At 41.2% G+C, this 22,451-nt stretch overlaps 1 protein-coding gene and 1 long non-coding RNA gene across 2 annotated transcripts in view; both read right to left on the reverse strand.

Moving 5' to 3' along the window:
* Nucleotides 1–15,062, reverse strand: part of LOC134214162 (uncharacterized) — a 109,220-nt gene extending 94,158 nt beyond the window's left edge. Inside the window, exon 1 of the long non-coding RNA XR_009979685.1 lies at nt 14,395–15,062. This is a non-coding gene — a long non-coding RNA (uncharacterized LOC134214162). The remainder of the gene's footprint in view (nt 1–14,394) is intronic.
* A 4,996-nt stretch (nt 15,063–20,058) lies between these two features.
* On the reverse strand, nt 20,059–21,375 carry LOC134208874 (uncharacterized). The gene has a single exon (XM_062684823.1). The coding sequence runs from the start codon at nt 21,373–21,375 to the stop codon at nt 20,059–20,061; it is 1,317 nt and encodes a 438-aa protein (XP_062540807.1).
* Between the last annotated feature and the right edge of the window lie 1,076 nt (nt 21,376–22,451).

Genomic DNA, 22,451 nt, shown 5'->3' on the forward strand with positions numbered 1-22,451 from the left:
GCCGTTGAATGATTGACCGCCGTTACGATTGTGCACCGATCAAAATGGATAACGGTGCATCGAACAGTCGCCGTCGGTAAGAACATTCCTAAATGCTCGGGTGGGGGAGGTCAAACGGACGGAAGGGGCCTATGTTTGTTTGGATCAGAAGGCAGGAGCTATTTTTGAAGTTTGGTTATACAAACCTCTGCGTCTGGTTCGATAGACTGCTACTGTTGAGAATGCAGTGCTCATGTTCGCTTCAAGTGAAGGTACCTCCAGTACAAGGTGAGGAACTGCATCAGCAGTGAAAGCGTATATAAGTCATGATTTAGAAATAACACTGGAATCAAATGTCTGTCATAAGCATATGTTGCACTGAGATTGAAATCGTTCACAATCAGGTCAGAAAATAACTTATTTAAAAATTTCACGGGTGTTACTTTTTGTATACAGCAAACTTGTTCCCGAAAATACACATTTTGTATCATCTTTATCAGTAAGAAAGCTTTACAAAAAGTCTAACTCCCACAAAAATTCTATAAAATCAGAGGTGAATAGGAAAAAACAAGTTTATGCCGTAAACGGACTTCAAATTCGATTTTTTTTCTGGTCAGACACATTGCAGCATTATTCCACCGTGGTAGCCTCAATTCGATTCGAGTGGTGTTTGTGTTTGTGTGGAGCAATTTCTTGAAAATAAATCATGCGGTTGTGTATGGTGGTGGTATGTTGACTTTATAAACTATAATTAGATTATTAACATGTACACAATCGAACTGGCAGCAACCGAACGGAGCAGAAATTGTTCTTTAATGGCAAACCGGTCAGGTTTCTTGCCAAGGCAAGGATGGATGCTGGTTGACGCGGCGGCACGGTGGTCGGAGGCGCGTTCGGAGCAGCATGAAGTGAGCGAGCCTTGCATCGGTCGACGATCGAGTGAGTGATGTTCAAAGGGGGCAAAACCAACCTCTCGTCGACAAGTATTGCAATTATTCACTCAATGGTCGCGCTTACTCCGCTCGACACTTTTTACCTCACGAACGATCAACGGTGGATCGTTTAGCCAAGCGCGTTATTAAGTGATTTGCCACACTACCGGCAAGCACGCGAACGAACAACAACGGCTGGAATAAGTCGAAGATATTTGTTAATTATTGATTTCATTTGTTTTGGTGGGTTTGTTGAAGCTGTGACTACTGGCCTCTTGACGGAAATGTGTCCGCTTCGTTAACAGCTTTTTATGACACTTAGTGCCGTACCTTCAAGTCGGTGGTGTTTAGCTTTCATAGCAACACAAAAAATAAGAGAAAGTTTCAATTATTTCTCTACCTTTCTGTACTCTATCAGTTGCATTACAATTTAAAATAGTTTTCAAAAGTTTACCTGTCATAAGACGAGTTTAGTACTTATCCATTCAATTCCAATACTTTCGTACTTGAATCGACGAGAAATTCTATAAAAAATGGCAAAAATATAATTCAGAAATAGATCTCGTTAGAGGTCAGTGTCTGATTGGGTGCAGGTTTGAATTCTTTTCCTTGTAACGTTCCATCGATGACTGTTAATGCAGTAAAACGTCCACTAACTCAATTATTTCGTGAGCAATTTCACAGCAGGACAGAGAAACACCGTAGAAAAAGGTCAAATGTATCAGCTGCAATTTCCACCTCAAGTAAATGCCTGCGGGGAAAAAATACCTTCACTACATTGTATCTAGGGATGGACCTCGCGGGGCACTCGGAACGCAATGGAACATGGCTGGGCAACTTTTCACTTTGTTCCAATCGATGCAATCATCATGGCACGTTTTCCAGGTTGCATTCACTAACCAATGCACCGTCACCCAAATGGGCCAAAACTTTGTTTTTGTTTCGCATGTGGCCTTGTACCTTATTTTTGCGAGGAAATGTTCATAGCTTATAGGTGAATGTATAATTTTTACATACTATTTGTATCTTCGTTAGTTTTGTACAGTCAAATATTTGTTAAAGACATCTAAATATGATAAATATGTCTCAACTTCAACTTCAAATATAACTCAATTTCATCTGTTCTGAACAATAGTGCATAAGGGGAACCATGATTTGGGGCTGAAGAAAGACACGGCCCGGTACAGGCAATAACAGGCTCATTATCACACACGCTGTCAACGTCGAAGTCGATTGGGGTTGACCATGAAAAAAGTGGACGGACACGCAATGTCAACCTCGTTTGGCACCAGCAGCCAGCAGTCAGTGGTTGCATTGCATTGCAAACAAGGGCCTGCTGATAATAAGCACCAACGAAGGGAAGCAGCCTGTCGATAGTGTGTGCGCGCGCACAGCAGGAAAAACGCGCAATTTCTGGTCCTGGAATGCAACGCTTCGTTCGGAAGATGCTGGACGATGAAGCGCGCGATGGAGGAAGAGATGTGCGGCGGATCAGGTCGTTATGAACGATGGATGTATGTTCATCGATGGATCACAGCTTGTGCAGCTGCACAAGTAATGGGTGTGTGCGGACTGATAACAGTTATGAGGATTCAATTTAGGACACGTGCGCTTGAACGCAAATTATTGAGCAGTTGGTATGAGAGCAGGAAGTTTCGCGAAATTTTTTGACATGCTTCAATATGATGAAATGAGTGTCGGCGCGTTTCGATATGTGAAAATGTAACAACGTGATGCCGCGACAAATGGACAAGAATTTTATTTAAGAATTTAATTTTAAACATCTTGTATATAGCATTGTACATATGATTTCTGGTTAAAACACAATGAACTAAGTAAGAAACCTGATCAATCCACCTATCGGTAATAGTGCCTATTTTTATTTAGCCAATTTGTAATAAGAAGATCAACCAAAAGGGCCGGAATAGCAGTTTAGATATATAGAATGAGATGCATTTCCATCAACTGACATACATATGTTAGCATTTGATCTATTAAGGCTATTCCTGTTTTTTTTTCCTCGTACCGTACTGTAGGAATGCATTGCGACTGCACGGATGCAGACGACTTCGTGGGCAGAAATCCTATCGACCACAAGGACATCAATGAATTTGCTCTTAAGCTGCGCGGAATTCTCACAGAAGTCGTTAGAGACCCGGTGAAACAGATTCAGCGGGTCGAGCAAATCGAGCGCGAACGAGTGCGAACTAAAGTGGCGACCACTGATAGTTCAATTCCAGAAAGGCCCACATTTCCACCAGAAGACCAGGAGGATAAAAACATAAGAACCCTGTAGGTACTGGCGCAGAAACACTTCATGGTAGTTGATTCGCTATATAAAAAGAACAATAAAAAATCGAACAGACAGGAATCAGTTAATTCAAGAGAAGAATAAAGGCGAAGTTGTTGTTGTTAAGACAAAAAACTACGAGTATGTTGAGGTCTCGAAGACCTAGGGCAGACCTAAAACTCAAGGAGTTAGGATTGGAAGTGCAGAACGTATGTGCATCCTTAATGGGTGAATCATGTTCGTGCTCTAAAAGGGCTCGAAAATCAAGAGCTCTTGCTACAAGAAGCTCAGTGAAGAAGTCTTGGGAAATGAAGTAAAGGTGAAAGTTTCGAGTATGGAAGCATTCGTTCAACGTAAAGATTTGGAACAAATCATAATAGAGGATAATCTATTAGCAGCTCTAACAGAGCAATGCAGACATCGACTGGATGGTTCGGTTTGGAGAACAAATAGCAATGATGAAGCTTTCAGTAGACCAATGAATGTTGGTCGATGAAGCTTCCAACAAGCCAACAAGGTTGAGTACGTATTAGTAATTGACAGTGTGCTTCAGATGTTTCGAGTTAGATCATTTGTCATGGAATTGTGAAGAATCTGATCGAAGCAGTATATGTAGGAGGACCACAAAATGCGAGAATATAAGAACCCAGCAAAATGTCTATTAGTGCAAGTGAGGCTAGCAGCAATCACGTAGCTGGAGGCTCAAAATTTCTGGTTGGCGTCTGCTGTGAAATCGAGGTTTTTTTTATTGAACAAGGGTAAACGGAAATCTGCGTCCAGGCAACTGAAGAGGCAGTGTGGGGATGGGTATGTCATGTAATTCTTACCCGATCCAATAAAAGCAAAACCCTTTCACTAGTCCATATCACCGGCCCGCAATACATCAGGGGGGAACTATCGAGATCGCTCATGATTATGCTAACACACATCATCGACTTCAAGAGTGGTAATCTCACCACTCGTCGATCTCAAGCTATGACAGTAACCTAGCGGTCTCCATCAGTAGCTCACGTAGTAGACGAGCACTCCGACAACAACCACCGCGCATGAACTGCAATGACCTCTACACTTACATACAGAGGTCCCCACAGCTCATCCGCGATGTTTTTTGTCAGTGTGAGCATGGTGGAAGTTAACCTGACCATGCTTCCAATCAACAAAAGTTATAACGCACTTCGCCTCATATGATATGGTGCGATATGCGCTTGCGAATCGTAGATACATCAGCAGTAGACCTGTTCACCATTTTAAAAAGTATTCCAAATTCAAAGTGCCACCCCTCTATTTCAATGAGTATCTTAAATGGAGTCTCCTGGCCAATTTTCAACCAAATCCATGGAGATTAAGAGGTGCATCAAACGAGATTTGTGAGTTTTTAGACTTTTTCATAGAAATGTCGTCTGAATGCATCAATTTAAGGTGGTTATAGAATGAAGCCCGTGGTGAATTTCAAATTCACCACACGTTTATCTACATACATTCCAAAAGCCCAAATCTGGCGTGATAGTTTTCGTACAGTGCCGAAACTCAAATTATGATTGTTCAGCATAACTAAGCAAACGATCTTCCATTATTTCAGCCCCATACGCGTTATGGTTCTTTTATCTCGTGCCCTTGAAACAAATATTGGAAAAGCACGTGGTATACAAAATGGCCGATTTGTGGCTTCATTCTATAATCACCTTAACACCACATATTAGAAGCATTAGTCGTGAATAGATTCTTTAGACTATAATCTACCACTTTGTTATTGATATCAGGATGTTTAGAGGCCTATTCTATGACTTTTTACTAGATTTGGCCTTTGTTTTAGGCTTGTTTTAGCATCCATGGGGGAATGGTCTTGCTTGACTACCCTATTCAAATGTTGAGTATTTCATGAAAACTGTATTATTACATCCCGAAGATTATTTTTCAGTGAAGTATGGACGAAACTTTCGCAACACTCGAAGGAAATAAACGCAATAATTTAATTGAACACATATTGAATATTTATTCTACCACCAGAAACATCTAAAATTATTTTTCTGGTTTTTAGGCATTTTTTCCAGCCAAATCTAGTAAAAAGTCACAGAAGAGGCCCTCTAAACATCCTGATATCAATGACAAAGTGGTAGATTATAGTCTAAAGAATCTATTCACGACTAATGCTTCTAATATGTGGAGTTAAATCGATGCATTCAGACGACATTTCTATGAAAAAGTCTAAAAAATCACAAATCTCGTTTGATGTACCTCTTAATTTTCATGGATTTGTCTGAAAATTGGTCAGGAGACTCCATTTAACATACTCATTAAAATAGAGGGTGGCACTTTAATTCTGAAATACTTTTGAAAATGGTGAACAGATCTAATAAGCAGGTATACTCTGATCAGTTTCGTTACGTAGTATGTACTAGGCTTTTAGTGTTACGGCTCATGCTGGTACGCCATAAAGGATTATAGAGAGTGCTACACCCACTATACACGAGCAGCAGGGACTATGTCTAAGGGCTTAACGACCCCTCCCCACGGCCTCTGCGAGTTAGGGGGCCTGTCTAGGACGTGGTGGGTGAATGGTGAAAACATCAAAGCACGAAAAAGATGTCAAAAACGTTCGAGTTGTGATCAATGTTTCATTAACATTGCAATTCAGTACGTGTTTGACATTTGGAAACAAACAACCAAAGAATACTGCACTTTATGTTTCAAACACTAAACAAAATCATCAAGTTGCATATTTTTTACCATGTAACTTCAATGCGTCTTTCAAAATTGGTTTGTTTGTTCAAATTAAGTTGCAGATAAGTTGAGTGTGTCGTCATGTTTAATTTAGCATAGTTCAACGTTTTGACAACTCACAATTTTTTTTTCCGGTGATGGTGCAATCAAGTAACAGAAACCCCGAGCACAAAACTTCATAATCGTATGGTTTTTATGGTGAGTCAACGTGCAGTCCCTTCGAAGTGTTGAATGGTGCTGTGGTAGAGTGAAGGACTATCAATCACAAGATCCATAAATCGAATCCAGTTTTATATTTTTATTTTATTTTTTTCCGCTGTAGTATTTTGCAACATTATTGAAATTTTACTGCAATCGAAGGATGTTTCCGTAGGCTCCACCTCTTGCGCTTTTTAGATTGCAAGAGAGTTATATTTGATGGCACATACGCAAAGATTGTTTCTTTCCGAATAGTTGCAACACAGTGAAATGTTCAGTAGTGAAACAAGTTGTGCTGCTTGGGGTGTGTTCTATTGTAGCTGCTATGCCTCAAAGGCCATTAGAACGGTTCAACCAGATGATAAGTTGGCTATCGTCTGACCTAGTGGGTTGTAAGCCGGTCGTCATAGCAGGAGATTTTAACGCTTGGGCAGTGGAAAGTGGCAGCCGCTGTACCAATCGAAGGGGTCAAATGTTACTAGAGGCACTAGCGAAGCTCGACGCAGTGCTAGTCAATGATGGGTCCGCTAGCACGTTCAGAAGGAACGGAGTCGAGTCATGGAGTCATGGACGTAACGTTTGTCAGTCCTGGTCTGGCACCAAACCTAGACTGGAGGGTGGACGAGAGTTACACCCATAGTGATCATCTAGCAATTCGCTTTAAGATTAACTATGGCGGGGATCCCTGTCAGGTCAGGGGTGGAGAACCAATCACTTCGACAGCGAAGTTTTCATTGCGGTCCTGGGACTGGAAGCCAACACAGAAGGTCTAAGCGGGGATGCATTGGTAGCTGTCATATCATGCGCGTGTGACGCCACCATGCCGAAGAAAGCCCGGCCGAGAAATGGCAGACGCCCGGTATACTGGTGGAGTCCCGAGATTGCGGCCCTACGATCAACCTGCCTCAAGGCTAGACGAAGGATGCAACGTGCCCGCACAATGGCGGAAACCCGGACATAACCTCAACAAATTTTTCCTTCGTTTAGCGAAACTCATATTTTTTTTATTTTAACTACATACATATATGAACTGATTCCAAAATTTGATGATTGTAGCTTGTAAATTTTATTTTTGGTGAGTTGTTGAATTTAATGCTGTAAAGCATCTCCCGAACAAAGTTGTATGGAAAAAGAAAATTTGGCTAAAGTTTTTTCGGGAACGATTCGGAATGATCTGGTATCATGTATTGAAACCTATTTTTGGTCTACTTTCCGCTGTTGTAATTTGCTCATAGCTGCTCCAAAGCTGAAAATTGACTGTTTAAATGCTAAAATGAGGACACTGTTAATGCTTTAGACCTTAAGGTTTGCGCCTCCAGAAATAGTCGAGTAGCATAGTATACGTTGGCGCCGTGAAGTGTTTCGAGCTACGAAACTGGCCTTTCACAAGGCCATTAAAAGCAGTAAAAGAGCGTGTTTCAACAACCTATGCGAAGGAGATAACGCGAATCCGTGGGGTAACGCCTACAGGATAGTGATGGCCAAGACCAAAGTGATGGTCAAGACCACCCCCGAACAGTCCCCAGATAGGTTGGCGAGAATTATCGAGGCACTTTTCCCGTCCTGAGCCACAAGTCCCTGTCCTCCTGCACCGCAAAGGCAACATGGGTACGGCCAAAATGGCGGCTCCAGAAACAAACGAAGAGTTACTCGCGGTGGCCAAATCCCTGGTAACGCTAACACCAAAGCTCCAGGGCCTGATGGAGTTCCAAACACCGCTCTCAAGGCAGCAATCATAGCGAACCCAAATATGTTCAGGCAAGCTATGCATAAATGCCTAGATGTATGTGGATTTCCCGAAAGATGGGTAAGACAGAAACTGGTGTTGTTGCCGAAGGCCGAAGCCGCCGGGCAACCCTCAAGCAGCACACTTGTCATAAACGAGTTACTATGACCTTCGTACAACCAAATCCAGTCATATATGAGTTGCTGCAACCTAATCGGTCTAAATTGTGCTACTCAGGCCATCGCTACGCGGACCAATTGCAAGTTGCTCGAGAGGATCATCCTCAATAGGCTGACCCCGTTCTCAGAGGGTACGAACGGCCTGTCAAGCAATCAGTTCGGTTTTCGCAAGGGTAAGTCAACGTTGGAGACCGTACAGAGAAGCGTACCTATTACCGCAGGAGTACCGCAAGGTTCAATACTGGGCCCGGTACTATGGAACCGGCGCGCCGAGTAGCAGTCGACAAGCATGACTCACTTGTGATTGGTTAGTTAGAGCGAAAACAGGCTGAGCGCGGGGAAGTGTGCTAGAGCGTGAATCAGATGGTAGGGTGAGCATCCAAGTAAGACTCATTTTGCGTCAGAAAGAGTGTCAGGGTGTGTCAGAGAGAGCACCCAAGTACGCCTCATACGGGATGAGTGCCTGTGGGAGCATGAATGAGCGAGTACATTAAGTACTGCCTATCCCCCAGAAGTAATGCTGGGAGGCAGTTCTTGGGAAAACCAGGATATTAGCAGAGAGAGTATTTCAAGTAACCTTCCGCTACTTGGGTGGGTTTAGGGGGTCGGCCATCTGTCAACCCCACTCCCGGAGTGATAATTATCGAATAACCCTGCTCGCAGAGCAAAATTACTTTTGACAGATATTGAATCATTTTTCATCGATGTCTTATTGGATTTGCTGGGTAGCACCAGCCGTTATTATGAAAGGGTGATTTTTTAATTTTTGAACTGTCACTCACAAAATTTATTCTCCAAATGAGACAGACCTTAAGCCTATATGTATGACTTATTCTTCAAATTTGTCCAAGGCAGATGTTCTAGATTCTCTAAACCAGCGGTTCTTAACCTTTTTCTTGAAAGGTGCCCCCTCTTTGCTGTAAATAAAAATAAGCGTAACTCTTAAGATACATGAAAAATGGCCCTCAAAACTAATGGGGTATATGGCTCTTCACAAAGTTGGATCAAATTTTTATAGTTTCGCGAAACTTTTCAATTTAAATTAAATTATTTTAAATTTAATGTATTCATCGTACAGCTTTGTGCAGAACTTGTATTGGATTGGTCTATTGGAGGCTATTCCTATTGAAAGAAAACTTACAAGCCTTTTGAAAGGGAGCTTCCAACCTACTTGACAGGAGGCTTCCGAGAAGCGTAGAAAGAGGCTCTCAATCCTTTAGCAACGAAGCAACTTCTTCTTCTTCTTATTGGCATTACATCCCCACACTGGGACAAAGCCGCCTCGCCGCTTAGTGTTCATTAAGCACTTCCACAGTTATTAACTGCGAGGTTTCTAAGCCAGGTTACCATTTTTGCATTCGTATATCATGAGGCTAGCACGATGATACTTTTATGCCCAGGGAAGTCGAGATAATTTAAAATCCGAAAATTGCCTAGACCGGCACCGGGAATCGAACCCAGCCACCCTCAGCATGGTCTTGCTTTGTAGTCACGCGTCTTACCGCACGGCTAAGGAGGACCACAGGACCCCGAAGCAACTAAGCTTTTCGAATAAAAAGCCTTTATGTCTCTTAAATGGAACCTTTAGACCTTTAGATTTCAGTGCAGCATCATATTCTTAACACATTATTACATTTTTAGAATTTGAACCATTTGTTTGAGAAACTGCATATGTGACATATTTTGGCCAAATGAGATTTTTATATATTCTGAATCCTTGTCCAAAAATACGTATTCTGGCAAAAAATACGAAAAAAAAATTATTCTTCGGAAGTTGATTAATATGTTTCCATTTGTTTGAGAAACTACATATGTACACGCACTTTGAAGACCAACTACGGAGTACAGCTTGCAGTTTACGAACTAGAAGTGCCCCATGGTGTTAAGTTTTGCCAAAAAAGCTATTGATCTGTATCGTAGAAATCGAGAGACTTGATGCAAATTAGTTCAAAAACAGTTTTCTGTAGTTTTCTCGGATTTGTGTAAAATGGATATATGCAGTTTCTCAAACAAATGATTCATTTTCCATTTTCAACGTTTTATCCTTTTTATTACTTGTCACGCACTGCCCCTATTCGCATAAGAGTCCCATGTCAGTTTTCTTCAACTTGAGAAATATTTCGTTGAATTTTTCAAACTCGTTTTACATGGAGAAATACAAAAAAATCTAATAAATTAATAAAACCTGCAATTTTTCAGAAAATTTGGCATAATATTCTTTATCTGTATGGAACTATTAAATGGACCATAATTATATTTATTTTTTGTGCAAAAGTGTATCAAAATCTGGAATGTGACTGTTATGCGAATAAATAGCAAGATGGGACAACACAAATGGGTTTTGATCTTCAAATTTCTAGAACAAAGCCTATTATTTTATCAGTTTTTCTTAAAGATGGGGTTATTTTAAACTTATTTTGGGCAGAAAATCAAAATCGTCAAAAATCGACATGGGACTCTTATGCGAATCGCGGCAGCGCCACAGCCCTTCGTACACTGTGCTTGTTATGGATGGTATCATTCAGTTGACTTAGATTTCCATTTCCATGACATCGCCATGCATATTAAGTACCAGACAAAGTTTACAAACTTTATCAATAAGTTTTGATAGGAATTGTAAAACATTCGCCATTACATATTTTTGTCCGAGGTACCCCAGGGGTTGGTTGAGGTTGAGAACCGCTGCTCTAGACTGATCAGATCAATTGGACTACCAGGTAAATTACGCCAGGAAACAAACCGAAAGCAACCCAACATGTCCAGGCAAGTCCACAAAGCCGCATAATTTTCGATTCCTATTAGTTTAATGCAGATGTTCTTGGTACAACATGGTCGGGGTTCTGCTAAAGCGCACCAAGCGGCTTATCGACTATCTTGCGATTCTTTTCTCATAAGAAAAACACAAAGCAACATTCTTATCTATTTATCCGCTTATTTGATGAAGAATATCCTTGATTACTGAGTCGAGAAATATTCAATACGGGTTTTTAATGAATTATTGGCAGTTTCGCCGCTGCCAGCTCCCAGGCGCTATCGTATATGCGCAAATAGCCAGTATGAGTTAACCGCCACAAATTTGTTTGGCTAAAGACATCTAACGCGGGTTTTCGCAAAATTAGGAACTTTTTATGGTATAGTATATATTATACGTGATCTATATTATGCGTGATCTCTCTTGTTTCGGACAGCAGAACGATCGCGCGATCGGCCGAATATTGTGTTCTGCATTGCGCGGCCGGTAACAAGAGTAGCCATCGAACAAGTAAGTGCAGTGCGTTTTTTAGCCGTCGGGAAAGAAAAAAAAAACTATCTCTTGCGCATGTCGCACGCGGTCGAAAAAAGCGCGTCCTTCAATAGTAGCCATCGAGCAAGTGAGTACAGAGTGCAGCGCTTCCGTGCGGTCGTGCAAAACGCGAATCTCCTCAGTTTTCATATGCCACCGGGCGTGCATGTTTTAACTTTTAACTCGTATTAGTGTTATTTCCCATCCCATAGATCGCGACGCTTACCAAAGTGAATCCAGATAAATTATCCTTTGTAACTAAAACTATATCTTATCCCAAGACAATCGTGGAGATGCAGAGGTATACTCGGTCTCTAGTAGCAACGAGAGTCGGACTAACAATCCTTCCCTTCCTATATGACCGTAAGGACGTGGCCAGCGCCGTTATTGACTTTAAATATTTGAGCTCCCGAAACGTGTACATTGAGAATGGGTAGCTAATCCCAAGCCCCATTTATTGTGTTCTCTGTACAATTTCAGTTCAGTCAATCACGGATAGCAACTATGAATTGTGCGGTCATAATGCTCATGCTTATGCTCATGCTCATACAGTATATATTATACCAAATATTTTTTCGATGAAGGTGTTTAATTTTGCGGAATCGAACCTAAGATGCCTTTCGCCATACTGATTTCATTAAGTTGACTCCTAGTGTACCGCTGTAAGCACGCTCAAAGTTAATTGCCTATTTCCGGATATTGGACCACCCGACTTAGACATTAATTTACAATGCATTATTAATTAATGCATTACATTACCAATGTTCTGAAACTCAGATGTACATTATGTGGAAGATTTTGATTTGATAAATGTATTGGAGGTAACCACTTTCCTTCGATGGGACTAGAACCCACGACCCTTAGTACGCTATACTGGTGCTTTTAATCAACTAACTACGAAGGACTTCCGGCTAACGAATGAGCCCGAGATTCCCAAATCGGACGCATAGTCAAACTTTGATTGAACTGAACTTGCTCTTGCCTACGCAATGCGGCCGGGTCTGACCTTGACGACTGACTGGCAATTACTTGATCAATGAACCATGAACCTCTACTTGATCAATGCATTTGCTGATGAAGAATGTGTGTAGCCGCCAGATATTAAAAACACGCACACTCACTCGAATGTGAATGTGTACTACACACATGTGGAAGCGTTAGTTTGGGAAATGAATTGGGTTGTTTAGGGGTATACATGTTTTACATATTCTAAATCTGCATAAAAAACTAAGCCTAACCCCAATTTTTCAGAATTTTTGGAGCCCCGGAACTATTTTTAATTTCCATTTTTAATTTATATGGGACTAAAAATTTGTTCTTATGCTGCATGGGCCTACTGTTATTCTATGAATGTTAGTGTCATTCTATCGATTAAAATAGGTTTTTGTTTGCTATACAAAAATGAAAATAAAAGGTCTACAAACAAAATAAAAATATGTTGGAGATCAGAAAAGCATGCTCTTTATGTTAAACTATAAGAAACCTCATATTTTTTTCTGCTAAACAACCCAATTGTGAGTGATTCGACAATGCGTCTGATTCGGGAACCTCAGGCTCATTCAGTAGCCGATGAGTTGCGAAGGCCGACGGAGGTCCCTTGTAGCTTAGTTGGTCAAAAGCAGCAGTCTCGAGTACTGAGGGGTTCGAGTCTCATCGAAGGAAAGTGGTTACCTCCAATATATCAAAATCTTCCACTCAATGTACATATTTACAGCTGAGTTTCAGAACATTGTAAATCAAATCACGTTGTGTTTTGCGTAAAATTGGATGATTTTTCATCGGCGTTTGGTGCTGATTGACAGTACCCCGACCACATATTGCTCAGGAGCTCATAACAATTTATTTACCAGACCAAATATGCCTTGAACCGAAAAAAAAAATCAACTATAAGGACTCGCATGGGTATGCTGGGATGCTTTCAATTATATAGAAGGGAAGATCAATTGATCTCACATCCTAAACAATTTAGAAAATCTAGGAAATCTGAATAAAGCTAATTAAAATTGCAAATCACACGCAAAGCCTTTAGGGACTTGCATTGACATGTTGGTTTACCAGTTGTAGTAGAATTTTCCCTGCAGCTGAAGAATTTTTCCATAAATTTAAACTTTCAAAATGCAGGAGATTGTGTTTTAAAAATCCAGTATTTCAGAAGCGTCAATGTTCCAGTTGGGGGTAGAATGTCAGCATAGAAGAAACCCGTTAGATCTGTTTACCTACATGATGCACAGGAACGACCAAAACGGGATCAAATTCTGTGATCGAAAAAAGCGCAAACCAATTACACAAAAAGTTATTGCGCTAAGTCATGCAGTTTCAAACGATGGACAACTGTAGTCATCGCCAACATCATCGTCTTTCGGCTAATAATGCTCTTCGGCGTTTTTTGAGCCAGCCAAGATGGGCACAGCCTTCCGTAAGACTCGATAGAGCGGGGCTTCTTCATTACGAAGAAAAAAGGGTAAAAAAAAAGTTGGCGCGTCAAATTGTGCTGAGAGGTTCGACGAAAATTGCTGGTGTTATCCATCAATCCCGCACTCCCATTGTGTAAAGTGGAGAAATATACATTACGATGGTTATTAGATACGAATGCCCGTGATTGGGTTTGTGTAATCCCGCGGTAGTGATAGATCGATGGAAAACACAGAAAGCAATGGATCGGTTGAAGACGGTCTCGATGTTGAACCGGTGTGAGGACTATTAGACAAGATGAAAACGTGTAGTGAAGCTATCAGGAACACTAGCTACCGATGTGATGTAAGACCGAAAACTAAAAAATTACGAAATGAACATAATCAATATTTGAACGAGTTGCAATTTTAACAGGTCAAATGATACAGGACATTTTCTTTTACGTAAATTGTTCAGGATCATAATATCTACTGTCTGTCTGTCCATGTTAAACATGGTAATAAAAAAAATTCAAATATTTTTTCAATTTTTCAACATATTGGAGAATGCATTTTTAAGTGGGAATTGGATCATAAATAGAACTTATTTTTTCGTTTAATTCAATCACGCTTCAATGGAAGGATTTATTATAATAGGACTCGCAACGCTCATTTGTATCTATTATTACAACTTACCATGGTTATTTTATTACAAGGTTGATTTTTTATAATCTTCCAATTTCACGCAGTTCTTGAACGTTTGCACTTTTATTTATCACCCTCACGTACATTGGTCACTCCCCTTGCTTCGTTTACGGACAACTTGGTCCCACTTCACCACTTAGCACCATTTATTGAGCACGTCCCGTGTCGTTCCGACACAGAAAAGCCAAAGCTTCGGACCTCAAAAGCAACAACGTTAGGGGCTCCGTCGTCGTTGTCTTCATTGAAATCTCCATCCATGCGTTAAATCATCTCACTGAAGGGAAGCTGCAACCGTGTTTTTACTGGCAAACTGACTGCTGATGTTGCTATTCTTGCGCCCATAAGGAAGAAGGCTCCAACCACTTCTCAAGCGCATGACCAAAGCCAAAGAAGAGCGGAAGGACAGGCTAATTTAAAAGTTGGAAAACGACCGAAAAAAATGTCACGTACATCCATAAACCTGTTACGCCGATTGTCGTTGATGTTCGCTGATCGTTGACCGTTGACAATTTTTCTTAAATGCCTTAAACAGTCGGAGTGTACGCACGGTTGGAACGCACGTACTCGAAAACGCCTCGGAAACACAACTAAGGACGACGACTACCGCGACGAATGCGACGACGACGACGACCGACGATCTCACATGTGCTACTACACAAATCGCGTCAACGACTTGAACTGATCGGGCTGCTCAACCCGAACGGCTCCAAGACCCCAAACAGCAGCCAGCGCAGCGCGCAGCCCAGTCGTCAGGCAGCATGATGAAGTGTTTGTATACATACTCGACGAGCGAACGAGACACACGAGGTGGAGGAAAATGATGCGTCAGGGCGGGAGACACGAGGAACCCCTGTGCTCCTATAAGGTAGGCCAAGTCTTGAGACAAACCAGCAGTCAGTCGATGGAGCGGAGTGGCTTATGAAAAATGTTCGGCGAACGTCTTACCAACACCAGTCCATTGGCCGGTAATTAGAACATCGACGGCTTTGCCGGGGTGCCAGTAGTGGATGTGGTATTCCACCAAAAAAATATGCAATTAATTAACTAATTTCTTGGTACTTTTAAATAAAAGTGCTTTTTCCATGTCAAAGAAATGCATGGACTGCATTATTTACATTCAATTGACTCATTATCATAATCATCGTCAATCGCAACTTTTTACGACTAAATCAGATGAGTACCGTTTTGACTCAAATCCCAAACATGACTCATAATCCGAATACGAATACTAATGCCCTTAAACTAAACCCGTACTGAGCATCAATAATACAAACGAATTCAAAATCCTATGGGAAGAATTACATGAATACATCCAAAATGGATATTTAAAAACGAGTATTCGGAATTTGGGTCAAACGGGATAAATGTGATGTGCGACACACCATTCGCGTTCAACTAACATGAATTGTAAAGCCTGTCTGCATTATTTTTTTCTTCATTATTGAGGTGTTTTGCCCTGGACTGGTTCACCTTAGCGCATTAAATTTGGACACTTAGATGATGTCCAATTTAATTGAAGCTATTTAATCAATTTGAGCGAGTGTTGAAATAAGTCGAACGAACCATTTGTCGAACCTAATGATTCATATTGAGAGATACATGTGAGTTTCAGAGTGTGATCCTGGTTTGTGATTTAGAACACGATTTGGGGAAGAATCTGTGCGAGAGGTTTCACAAGTTGAGCCTTCGTTAGCTCCATGTATCATTATTGATGATTTCGAAAATTCAAAATTTATCGATATTTTTTGATTATCTTAAAGATAACTCGTTCAGTTCAAACCTTTGAAGAGCTGTGTGGCAGGATGGTTAGGGATAAAAGGTCGAAAGACAAAAAGTCGAAAGGACAAAAGGTCGAAATACAAAAGGTCGAAAAACAGGTCGATGGGACAATTAGCCGAAAAGAACAAAGGGACAAATAGTCGAAAGAAGAAAACGTTAGAGGTGAGCCAACCTAGGGCTAAAAACTTTTCAAATAAAGACAAAACAAAACAAAACGTTGAACGAGCCAAAAGGTCGAAAGGACAAAATGTCAAGCGGTAAAAAATGTCGAAAAAGACAAAAGACAAAATAGACAAGAAACTGAAAAGGAGAGAAACATTCTCGCATAATACAAGTTTTCTTCATTTCTTAAATCAACAACATTTTTTATCTCTAATAGAACTATTCAGATATTCATGATTTGTTTCATAGTAATTACTCCTTCTTTGAAAATTGCTCATTGTCAAACTTTGATTGATGAGATGAATGTATTCCTTCTGCTTAAAGTTGAATGCATTGACCTTTGGTTCTTCATGAGCGTTTGTCCTTTCCACCTTCTGCCGCTTTCGACGTTATGGATTTTCGACCTTTTGTCCTTTCGACCTTTTGTCCTTTCGACTTTTTGTCCTTTCGACCTTAAATGTTTCGACCTTAAGTCATAGATTCGTGGCAAGACCACCATTATCATCATATACAGTAAAGATACTAATACTGTCCGCGATTTAATGTGAATAGGCTTTATAACATGCATCAATTCAACTTATAATAAAAGCAATAGAAGAATAAAGGCGATTCGAATTGCGTGAGGAGATGGCAATGAATTTCCTTAGAAAATTCAAAAACTTTCCTATAATAAAATCGTGAATATTTCCAAGAATTCTGCGTAGATGAATGATGTTTTTATCCAAATTGTAAACCAATACCCCAAATACATTTCGATTCTGTAGTTTTCAAACATTTGTATGGGATCACTTTGCGGGACGAATGATTTGACACGGCGTTGACTAGGTTTAAGCAATAACTAATTTATTTAGTCCAAAGGGGTTTCTTAAATAAAAAAATAATTCGAACAATGTGAGTTTCATTTCTATAGTTGCAAAATGTACAAAAGGGTAGGAAACAATTAGATTTGAATTCAAAAGGCTTTTTTGTGTACGATGCGACGACTTAGCAAAAAATGTAGCGTTGCATATACATGTTGCATGGAGATGGCCACAGTACTCCCCTCCAGAGCAGGCGATGATCAATGAAAACGATGTGGAATCCTTACTTGTCGCCCTGATAGAGTGACCGTCGTTGGCTGTTGAAACATAGTAGTTGTAGCTGAACGATCACATGAAGCTTGTTGCTGGTCATCATATATATACGCTGGTTTTAACCTATAGATTGAAACGTTTACGATTCTTCCAATGATCTTGATACGGTAGTGCTTGCACGTACGCCCAAGCACAGGATAGGGGCCGTCGTAGGGTGGAGATAGCGAAGGCCTAATCGAATCGTTACGAACAAAACACAGTGAACAAACACAGTAGCTTTACCGTGCCAAGCTGTAGATGATGGATGAAGCATTCGCATTGCAGTTTGCTCGCAAATTCAGATGTAGTAGTATTGCGAGTGTTCTCTCCAAAAAACTCACAAGGAATCCGAAGTGTTATCCCATAAACCAATACTGCCGGCGAAGCCTTTATGTCTTCTTTATGGACGGTTCTCAATCCGAGTAGTATTATCGGAAGATGATCGGTCCAGCGATCGGGATTGCAGCAAAGAATAGCAGTTTTCAACGTTCCGTCCCATCTCTCAATAATATCATTGGATTGAGGATGGTATGGTGTTATTCGTAAATGAGTGATCCCAAACGTACGAACTAATTCCGAGAACAGCGTCGATTAGAATTGGTGTCCTTGATCGGATGTAATCAACTTAAGTACGCCAAAGCGAGCAATCTATCCTTCAATTAATGCATTAGCTATAGTAGGTGCTGTCATGTCCGGTATAGCGATAGCTTCTGGCCAACGAGAAAATCTGTCGATTATTGTGAGACAATATCGGTTTCCATTACTCGGGGGAAAGGGATCAACAATGTCAATATTAATGTGGCAAAATCTATCATCTGGCCTAGCATAGTGCCCCAAAGGCGACCTGGTGTGGCGGTTGACCTTGGAACGCTGACATTGTTCACATCGTTTAGTGTAGTCGATGCTGTCTTTCCGTATGCCCGGCCACACGAATCGTTGGGTCATTAATTTGACAGTTGCACGGGTCCCTGGATGGGAAAGATTGTGGGTTGCTTGAAGAAATTGATTACGAAATCGTTTAGTAATAAAAGGTCGTATGCGAATCCCAGAGCAATCGCAATACAATTGCTTCGAAGTTCCAGGTACAGTGAACTTTTTGAGTTTTAATGATGTTTCCAATTTACCTTCCAGTATCGTTGCTAATTCCTCATCGATTTCGTGATCTGATGCGAGAGCATCAACATTCACTGACCGCTAACTGCATTAATGCGGGAGAGTAAGTCCGCAGCGAAATTGTCTTTTCCAGCCACATGACGAATTTCGGTAGTAATTTGACCGATGAAGTCCAATTGTCGTGCTTGACGATCCGATGCTTTTTCGAGGTTTTGGTAGAATGCGTAGACAATAGGTTTATGTTCGGTGTATATGTGACAAGCATGTATTTGAAGTGTCGTACGGCCAGATAGATTGCTGTTAGCTCTCGGTCATACGTACTATACTTCATTTGTGTCTTGTCAAATCGTTTGGAGAAGAATCCAAGGGGCTGCACAGACCCGTCAATAACTTGATGTAGGACTGCTCCAGCTGCACTGTATTCGATGCATCTACCCATAAAGATAATTCAGCATCAATTGCAGGATGGGCGAGTAAAGCTGCATTTGCGAGTTGTTGCTTGCACAGCTCAAACGCCTTCGTCGATTCATCCGTCCATTTAATCGGGGATCGATCGTTGCGCTTGTTTCCAGGAGTCATGTAGAGTAGTGGTATTTGTGCTTCTATAGCTTCGGGATTAACCCTAGTAGCACAGTTCAGATTGATTTGGTTGCAGCAACTCCAATGTGACAGGATTTGGTCGCATATGAGTCACAGTGACTGATATGTGACAAGTGTGCTACTCGGGAACCGTCGATAGAAGTTAATTACAGCAAGAAAACTTTTGAGCTCTTTCACTGTGTCGGGTCGTTTATAATTGCGAACTACTTCTACTCGCTCTGGTAAGGGACGTATTCCGGCAGGAGAGACTGAGTGACCAACAAAAACCAGTTCGCTTTTTCCGAATTCACATTTGGCTACGTTGATGGCTAGGTGATGCTCTTCCAATCTGGTGAACAGTTGTCGTAGATGATCACGATGCTCCTCGGGTGACGATGATGCGATGAAGATGTCATCGATGTATGGGTATACGAAATTCAACCCTCGTAGCACTTCATGGATGAGCCGCTGGAAGGTTTGAGCAGCGTTTCGAAGCCCGAACGTCATATGGGTGAACTCGAACAATCCAAACGGAGTGGTGATTGCAGTCTTCGATATGTCGTCGGGATGAATAGGCACTTGATGGTACGCTTTTTGCAGGTCAACTTTAGAAAAAATAGTTTTACCGTGCAGAATAGTAGTGAAATCCTGCAGATAGGGAATAGGATATCTATCGGGTATTGTTTGAGAATTTAGTGCACGATAATCTCCACAAGGCCGCCATGTTCCGTCTGCTTTTTTCACCATGTGAAGTGGACTGGCCCAACTGCTAGATGATGGTCGACAGATTCCCAGCTTCATCAAGTTCTCGAACTCTGTACGCGCTGCTAAAAGTTTATCCGGAGCTAGTCGTCTCGGTCGGGCGAACGTCGGTTGACCAGTTGTTTCGATACGATGGACAAGAGATGATTTAGTTACCGTACCGGGTGGATGGAAATTCAGCCAACAGTTCGGCATACGGTGATTTGCTACTAAACGTCTTAATGGAATACTCGTTTGTTGGCGCTTGCGTTGTGTTGCCAATCAAGCGATGGCGTTTGAGATCGATTAGCAGATCGTAGTGGCAGATAAAATCTGCACCGATAATTCCTGTCGTCACATCTGCTATGAGGAAAGTCCATAAAAACTCTCTTCGAAGGCCAAGACTTACTTTCAGTAGCGCTTCTCCGTATACCTGGATTTGAGTTCCGTTTGCAGCAAAAAGTTTTAACGTGGTTGGTTTTACTCGACCTAAAGCCGAGTTTCTTGGAATTACTGATACATCGGCACCAGTGTCGATGAGGAAACTTCTGTTCGTAATAGTGTCTGCTATTTTCAGGCGAAAAATTGTAGCTGCGTCGGAAGGTTTCCCAATTGCTGACGCAGAACCGTACGAATGGCGCCATTGTTGTTTAGTTTTCGCAGTCTCTCCAAAGGTACACGGTTTCCGGCATCGAAGTGCATCAGTTCCAAAAGTACGATGGTACCAACACATATCATACGTTGATTCCGAGTTGTAGTGTTGACTTCTTCTGCTTTGACTGCGAGAGCGGGACCGGTCTCGTGAACTCCTTTGAGGTCGAAACATTTGGTCGAACCTCCTGGTTAATTGAGCGATTTCTCGTTGAAGTTCCTCTATACTACCCGAAGCTGGAGTCTCTGAAATATTTGCTGGAACGGTTGATGCAGTGTTACTTATTGAGTTCACGTTACGAAAGCCCATGGCGTCGACGATAGCATCAGCGATTGTTGCCTTTTCTGAAGGATCTCCTTTTGAAGCAATCACTGCAGCTTGTGCGTGCGGAGGAAGCCGGGATGCCCATAGATCAAGCAGTACGGGTACACCCAACGAATTACCGGCTACTCGTGTCATTTCGTTGTACAGCTGACTTGGCTTCATGTCACCAAGTGGCATGTCAGACAGAACTTGTTGCAATCGTTTCTGCTGACTATCAGCGAAGTAATCGATCAATTTTCGTTTGATGTAGGAATATTTTTCGGAAGCAGGAGTGGCATCTATGATAGCGCGTAGCTCTGTTAGCTTCTCTGGCTGCACCTGTGCCATGACAATGTTGTATTTCTTCGAATCGTGTTGATTTCCGAGTCCCGAAGCAGCAAACCAGAATTCGATGTTCGATGCTGTCATCACCGGTGGGTTGAGTCGAGGCAGATTCACGTCCACGTTTACTGGTTCCTGCCCACCTGATACACTTGCACTGACCGAAGGTACGTGTTTATTGTCTTCCATTTCGCAAACACCAACTATGGGATCACTTTGCGGGACGAATGATTTGACACGGCGTTGATTAGGTTTAAGTAATAACTAATTTATTTAGTCCAAAGGGGGTTTCTTAAATATTAATTCGAAAAATGTGAGTTTCATTTCTATAGTTGCAAAATGTGCAAAAGGGTAGGAAACAATTAAGTTTGAATTCAAAAGGGTTTTGTGTGTACGATGCGACGACTTAGCAAAAAATGTAGCGTTGCATATACATGTTGCATGGAGATAGCAGATGGCGTGACGCCACATTTGTTTCAACACCCACAGATACCGATTAATCGTAAAATGACAATCTTTGAAAATAATTTATTTAGAATAAAAGTATATACTACTTAGAGTTACTTAGAGAAACGCAATAAAGGTTCTGTTTAACCAACATTTTTTTAATTTCCGTCTAATTAACTTATACTATCATTCTACGCCATTATTACCTGGGAAAGTGCCATCCTAAGAAACTAGAGTAAGTGAGGATAGAGGTGTGCGCCGGTCCGATATTCGTCGGCGGTGACGTTTGTCAACATTTTGTTCGGCGGCGGCGATGTTTTCGGCGTGACGCCAAAAGCCATTTTGGCCGGCGTGACGATTATTTTTTATTACTTTTCTTTAAGATTTTTTTTTTGCTTTTTTTCGGGATATTTTCAAGATAATAAAGGAAGAATCTATTGAATGAATGAACAAGTTCATGAACTTCTCCAGAAAATTACATTACAATACATTTTTCCAAAATTTGGAAATTATTTTCGGATTTCCCACTACTGCTTTGAAGTTTCGAGAAATCTTTGGAATAACCAAACAAAATTGTTTGGATTTCAGTAGAAAATTAGTTGCAATTTACATAAGAAACTTCAGAATTTTCAAGAAAAATTGTTCTTAACTTCTGCTGGTAAATCTTCGTAAATCAACGGAAAATTCCTGATAAGTTTTTTTTGAGTATTCTTCGAAATTTTCACAGAAAATTCTTCATGATTGTATGAGAGTGCGGCTGGTAGAATGGATTTTTTCTCAGTCTAGTATAATTAAGACGGCTAGTTTGGCACGGCCAA

Source organism: Armigeres subalbatus, chromosome 2 (assembly GCF_024139115.2).
Source record: "Armigeres subalbatus isolate Guangzhou_Male chromosome 2, GZ_Asu_2, whole genome shotgun sequence".
NCBI classification, from domain to species: Eukaryota; Metazoa; Arthropoda; class Insecta; order Diptera; family Culicidae; genus Armigeres; species Armigeres subalbatus.

Excerpts from the sequence above, each read along its gene's own strand:
- LOC134208874 (XM_062684823.1), bottom strand. The coding sequence starts at position 21,375 with ATGGAAGACAATAAACACGTACCTTCGGTCAGTGCAAGTGTATCAGGT.